General features: G+C 33.1%; 1 protein-coding gene across 2 annotated transcripts; it reads right to left on the reverse strand.

Annotated features, from left to right (window-relative positions):
* Window positions 1-712: 712 nt before the first annotated feature.
* LOC109337506 (polyadenylate-binding protein-interacting protein 9-like) lies at window positions 713-6,291 on the reverse strand. Of its 2 annotated transcripts, none has more exons than XM_019574485.1 (10): window positions 5,690-6,291; window positions 4,744-4,851; window positions 4,582-4,626; window positions 3,721-3,793; window positions 3,498-3,607; window positions 2,747-2,809; window positions 2,366-2,413; window positions 2,206-2,274; window positions 1,170-1,231; window positions 713-1,075 (listed from the first exon to the last, which is right to left on the reverse strand). In XM_019574485.1, the coding sequence occupies exons 1-10, from the start codon at window positions 5,939-5,941 to the stop codon at window positions 1,018-1,020; spliced, it is 888 nt and encodes a 295-aa protein (XP_019430030.1). In that variant the 5' UTR covers window positions 5,942-6,291; the 3' UTR covers window positions 713-1,017. The 2 variants fall into 2 exon arrangements, with proteins under 2 accessions (XP_019430030.1, XP_019430029.1); XM_019574484.1 differs by having other exon boundaries at window positions 2,747-2,806; window positions 3,495-3,607; window positions 5,690-6,288.
* Window positions 6,292-6,772: the final 481 nt, after the last annotated feature.

A 6,772-nucleotide genomic window follows, 5' to 3' on the forward strand; every position in this document is an offset into this window, starting at 1 on the left:
TAGGACGACAAACCATATCCGTTTTCAAGTGTGAAACTGGTCAGACTTGTCTAGTGCTTTTAAATCATAAAGAACAACATTATCATTCTACCAAGATTTGTTTCCATATTCTTCCATGCAATTAGTTTTTCTATTATTTCCTAATATGTTCTCAATTTATTTGTTGATATTTAATATTTGATTTGTATTTTGGAGTCTTAGGTTCTCAATTATCAAACACAAAGTTTAAGTATGTCACCATAATATACAAGAGAACTTACATTGACCTCTTATAAGATTTGACTTTATTATAATTCATATTTTAAGGGAGGCAAGAGTAATGACAACATAGCCTCAAATTTCAAGAAAGATCTGATTTATTTTCGGGTTCAAGCCTGATAAACGAGACTATATGGTCAAACATATTAATCGAGGGCCTACCCTGACAACATTTTTTACATACACATAAATCAGGGATCAAACAGGTCAAACAAGACACCATGTAATTAAATGAAAGCTTAAAATGAGGTTAATAAAATTTTCCTAATTATATAATAACAAATCTTAAATGGTTTCCCCAACATGTTCCAATGTTGGCCTAACTTTCCAATTAGAGGTGTCTCAAACATCTCTTCACCACATTGAATGTTTGACATAATAAGTTTATTTACGCCTCGTATCTCCATCTCCATCTAATACTGGAAAGGATCTAAATTTCCTACATTAACTAGCATACTTAATCATGGTTAAAGATTCGAGCTAATTAAGGTATGATTAATTACTATTTGCTCAAAATAACAAGAAACTAGCTCATTTCAAGTTAGACATGATAAAATATTTCAAGATCAAAAACTACATGCTAGAAAGTTTAGTTAAAGCATATAACACTACATGCTCCCTCAACAAAAAAAGGTAAAAGCTGCAACAGAAAAGATGGAAAATACTGAAACAAAGGTAAGTTTCACCACCAGTTCCAAACAAGTCTCAACTGAAAAGTTGACACAATTTCCTCTAAAACCTTTCACCATGTTTGAGAAGTTAATGTGATGTTGCACTAATGACCCTTGGCCTCACAGGAGTTTTTGAAGGACTTACCCTACAGAGTGTGAAAGAAAACCAAATATGATTAGAAATAGAGTAAGTAGAAGAACTTGCAGAATAAAAGTACCCTTCATGAAAAGGGTCAGAACCTGATAGGTTGGGCTCCTAAGAGCATTCCACTGCAGTTTAGTGCAAGAATGGCACTCTCTGCCTACTCAAGAAGAAAAAAATAGCAGTCAAGATATAATGATTTCGAAAGAAATAACATTTTCATGCCATTAGCGCCACATTACAAAAGAAACCATTGAATTCTTTAGTGGTGGTTATGTAAACTATGGTTAAGCTTGACAAAAACAGCAAATAAGAAAATAACCGAAATCAATTCATGCATCGTCATCCTTAGGAAGATCTCGAAAATTTGTTATTATGAAGGTGCTATTTTTCTACTGACTACACTTGAAGTAAAACAACAAAAAATATAGCATAGTGAACAAAATAAATACTCTAGTAATAGCTTATTTTTTAGAGTGAATAATTCCAACAATGTTGCTCAGTGACCAGAAGATCACAGGTTCAAATCCAAAAAACAGTCTCTCCGCTTGCGGGGGGTAAGGCTGCGTACATCTACCCTCCTCAGACCTCACTAAGTGGGATTCTCATGCACTGGGTCACCCTTTTTTAATTCCTAGAACATTTTTTCTTTTACAAATAACATATCATAAAGATGTATATGAATCATGGGCAGATTCATGAGAGCTATATGGATATAAATTAACCTATCACCTGCAAGGAGAAAGAAGGTAGTACATTCACAAAACGACGACTCGATAAACGTTAATAGATAGAACATAATGAAAATGCTCTACGCAACCACTTCACTATTACTCTTGGTACATAATTTGAAAGGAAACATCCACTAGTCAAGAAAATGGGCTCAAAATGCTTACAGAGAAAAATATATTTTCCCTCCAATGATACATTCTCATTCCAGCATTAAAGATAAACACTGAAGACAAGAATACTACCATCGTTACAGTTACCAATAAGATAAATATAAATTGATGCATACATCAAGATATGCCGAATAAGCTTTTTATGGTGCAGTTGTTCTTATAAATTATGAAAGTGTATGAAAGCCAGTTAATAGGCTTATATAGGGCATATAATTGTTTATTCAACACTTACTATTGCAAATTCCACAAAAGCGATTCGAGTTGAGTGCACCTGGTCCCCTAAAAGCCTCAAGCGCGTAACCTGTAAAATAAAAAGGTAATGTCAGCCGCCATTTAACTTACCAAATAAATATTTCCTAGCAAATGGAATGCAACAATTATTCTGGTCTGACCTCGCCACAAATTGATTCAAAAAAATTCTTCACTTCAGCTTGAGAAACCTGCACTCAGATATTTGAGAGAAATCTATCAATGCGTCAAGCCATCAATAGATCGAACTGTAGCCAACCCACCTAGTAGGCATAAGGCTTGGCTGTTGTATCAAGAGATTCAACTGTGCTATCCATTTATGCAAATCATTGATGCATTAATGGGTATCCTGGTAATACATTAAAAACGGTTTAGGCTAGTTAAGTCAAAACTCAACAAGTGCTTAATCAATAACCAACCTATGAACATTGTTAACCAATTCATTGAACAATAATTCCTAAAGAGAAAATAGTTTTACCAGAGCATAGCTTGTTGTAATTTTCCAAAAAAGAAAAATGATATACCTTTTTATCAATATTGGTACAATAGACAGTCCGGGCACACATTTCCCGCTCATCAACCGACTGCATGTTACAAAGTAAAGAACAATGTAATAGACTAAAGATTTGGAACCAGGACTCACCTATCAAAATAGACATACTCAGAGAAAAGCACAGTTATCTATAAAGTATGGCTAGTTCTTTTCTTATTTTGTTCATGAAAATTCTGAGTGAAAAGAGAAAAATGAAAAAGAAAAGGAAGATCAGAGGATAAGAGAAATCATGTTCCAAAACTAAATGTATGTGGAAAACAAGAAATATTCAAAGCAACTCCTTTTAACTGTGCCAAATGACTGTAGGTGTAATTGGTTAAAAAAACCTCGGTTATATACCATAGATTAGTGAAATTAATTATCTTATCACGCACCAAAGAATCTGAAACATTCTGCTGTTTTTTCATATATTCAACCATTGTTGGTCTTAAGCTTAATACATACAACCTTTATATCCAAGAGTGGGCATATGGAGCATGAAGTTTGTTGGACTACAAACTAGATATTTGTCGGTGACCCAACATCAAGATAGGCTCTAATACAATGTTAGAATAAATAAGCCAAACTCTCCTCGGAAGTTAACTTATAGGAGGAGAGGGGTTTTACAAGTCATAAAAAATGGTTCATCACTCATATACCCAACCAATGTATGGCTTTAATACATAACACTTTTAATCGAAATATAGCTTAGCACCGAAAGGACCAGAAAACATTCATACCCTAGGGAGGAATGTAGGATTCACAGGAAGAATGGCAGTTTTTGAAGGAAGAACCCGGACAGGATAGAAGCCAAGCATAGTGCCACCGAGGTTTAAAGCTGTCCTTGCACCATCTGTTGACACAAATTCCATAGAAAATGCATGATTAAGGTTTAAGAAGTTATATTCTGTGTGCATGTGTGGTCATGTCTTTCGGTGGAAGTTGAAGAGGGGGACAAAAACTTACACTCATCTGAAAACTCAACGAAAGCAAAACGAAGAACTGAGTGTGGATCACCACAAATTCGGCAATCGATTACCTTCAATTCAAATGATGTAATAAAATGTCATAATTAGGGTGACAAATTATAAAAGGATTTATATTTGAAATTTAAATCCAACATATTCAATGAACGGAGAGTTCTTCTTTTATAACAAATGCATCAGATATCAGCTCAGGAAGAACATTCAAATTTCTTACAAATTTTGCCAATGACTGTTGCTATTAATGAAGGGGGCCTTTGATTTTGTGAAACAAAAGAACCATTAATCATAATAAATTAATTAGTTTGTAATTATAAGCCAGTAAATGTACAAGCAAAGTGGAATGCATTTCACTGATGCACAAAGTTAGGGGGTTTCCACATAACTAGGACTAGAACTGGAACACATTTTCTGTCTCAAAGTGTGCCACTCCATGTGATAGGTTGAAAAAAATATATTTAAGTTAAAAGTTTAATAATTAAGTGATTTTATGGCCAATCACGTCAACTGGCACACTTTGTAGGACAAAAGATGTGCTCCCGACTAGAACAACAACAAAGCCTTACCAGAATAAGTGGTGTAAGATATACGCAGCAAATACATTATTGAGCTAGATGATAATAACCATAGAACCATAGAAAAGCAAGGGAAACAACATACAGAAACATTCTATGATTTTCTGCTGCCAAAATATAACAGTGATAGCCATAAAACAAAACTTTCAGAAATCAATTAGAACATGCAATCAAATACAATAATTTAAAATTATTCGCTGTTATAATATCCGCCCAATTGTGAACACAAAAAAAGTTGACCATGCAAACAGTCGAGGCTCGTAACTTACTTGTCCACAATTGCTGAATAAGGCCGCAAGCCGCTCCTCAGTAACCTACACCAAGACAAAATGCATCTCATATAATGCTGTTTTTTATGATCAGAATGGAACACCAGACAAACTACATCATCTAAGATAAGATTTTGTTCCAGCTGTTCTCACTTCACTTACCTGCTGATCAATATCAGAAACATACACTGTTCTTCTAACGCTATCTTCTCTCTGAGCCTTAAGTGATCTTCCGTTCGACCTTCTTCCCTGGCTAAAACTATTTCTCTTCTGCAAGATGACAAAAACACACACTTTCAGTAATAACAAAATGAATGATGAAGTTAAATTACACATGAAAATGCTACCTCAGTGATATCATTACTAACATTTCAACAGAAACTGCAATTGTCAAATAACAATTATAGGCCCATCATTGCAGGATAAATACTGTATGATCAATATGGAGTTAATCGTGCAATAAGAGCACAGAATAACAGACGAACATATCATAACAAAAAAAGTTGTATTTAGCTACACCAAATCTGAAAGACATCCTCAACTCCAATGTAAATTGGAAAAAGAGAAAAGCACAGGATTTGTATTTACTGAAAATGCCAAAAGAACCCAAATGAGGTTTTGTATTTACATGAAAACAAAAGAACCCTGAATGTAATAAACATGAAGTACAAATCATAACCTTCAAAATAAAAAGTCCATACAAGACGAATGTAAGTATGATCACACACCACAGAGACTGAATTCCATTCATGTCAATTTACAATTTCCATATTAAAAACTTGCCACTTCTCTAAAAACTCGAATTCTCTGTTTTACGGCTAAATTTACACTCTGTCACATTGCCTTTGTACTTTATTCCAATGGGTTGAATAAAATTTATATCTTTAGCACACACACAAAACTGAGACAGCAAAAACATTTCAACAAAGTAATAATTCTTCATACACAATTCATTAATAATATTAGGAGACAATGCAATATAACAAAAGATTTCATTTTTCTAGCAGCACTAGCACAATCCAGCTAAGAATGAAAACCCATCAATAAAACTAACACCAGAAAATAATAAAGCTATCAAAATGGGAGATCAAAAACAAAACATGCATACCCTTCTGTTAGGGTAATTATCATTAGCCAATGGCTTAGCATTGGCCAGAAAATTTGTTGGTGAGAACTGATTAAAACCCTGATACAAATTATCATGATTTTGAGGATATGATGAAGGAAAGAACTCTTTTGCCAAAGGATTCAACTTTGTGAACATGTCAACCAGATTCTGCACGCTGAATTCAGATTCTGGCTTAGGTTTTAAGTCCATTGTGTTGGTTGCATCAGCAGAAATCTCAGCAACCGCAGCCATTGAAAAAAAATCAAAGCCACCCCACAAAATCTCTCAACAATTTGGAGCACTTAGGCTAAAAAAGATGAAATTTTGAGACCAGAAATTGAAAAATTTAGGGAATTGAAGAGATTCTATTGGTTCAGTGACACCCCAGAAACGTGATCAGATTTTTTTTATTTTTTATTTATTTGAGTGGACTGTTTCAGAAGAAAAAATGGGTATGAACAGAAACCCATTTAATAAAAGCTAAGATTTTTATTAAAAAAAGTGCAAGTGAGAAATTAGAATAGAGAATTAGGGTTTTGAGATGGATTATTATGGGATAGAAGGAAAGAGAGAGAAAGGAAGTAGTTTTTGGAGTGGCAAAGGCTTTTTTGCTTTAATTGCTCTTGGCCCTTCCTGTCTTGTGTTTTTTGCTTTAGAATAAAAACAAATTAATAGATATTTTGTATATTATAACTTTTATTACTTTAAAGTTAGAGAATAATGCATGGAAACGTAAGAGTTTTATATTTAATCATTTTATTATCTACTATACATATTTAACTATAATTGATTCTTCAAAAAAAAGTAATACAAATTAATAATGTGTTACTATATGTAAAAAAATTATCCTAACAACACATATATATTTACATTGTTGAAAATATATAGATATATATAATTTATTTTATTATTATTTCATAATGAACTATATTCATTAAATATATGCTTAAAGTTGAAAACTAACCAAGTATTCCTCCATATTTGTCACCATAAATAGACACGAATAAGTAGTAGTGACATCTAACTATTCTATTATATCTCTACACTTAGTTGTAAATACAAGATTATGACTCATTTAAAAAA

The sequence above is a fragment of the Lupinus angustifolius genome, unplaced genomic scaffold, assembly GCF_001865875.1.
Source record: "Lupinus angustifolius cultivar Tanjil unplaced genomic scaffold, LupAngTanjil_v1.0 Scaffold_7_12, whole genome shotgun sequence".
Taxonomy (NCBI): Eukaryota; Viridiplantae; Streptophyta; class Magnoliopsida; order Fabales; family Fabaceae; genus Lupinus; species Lupinus angustifolius.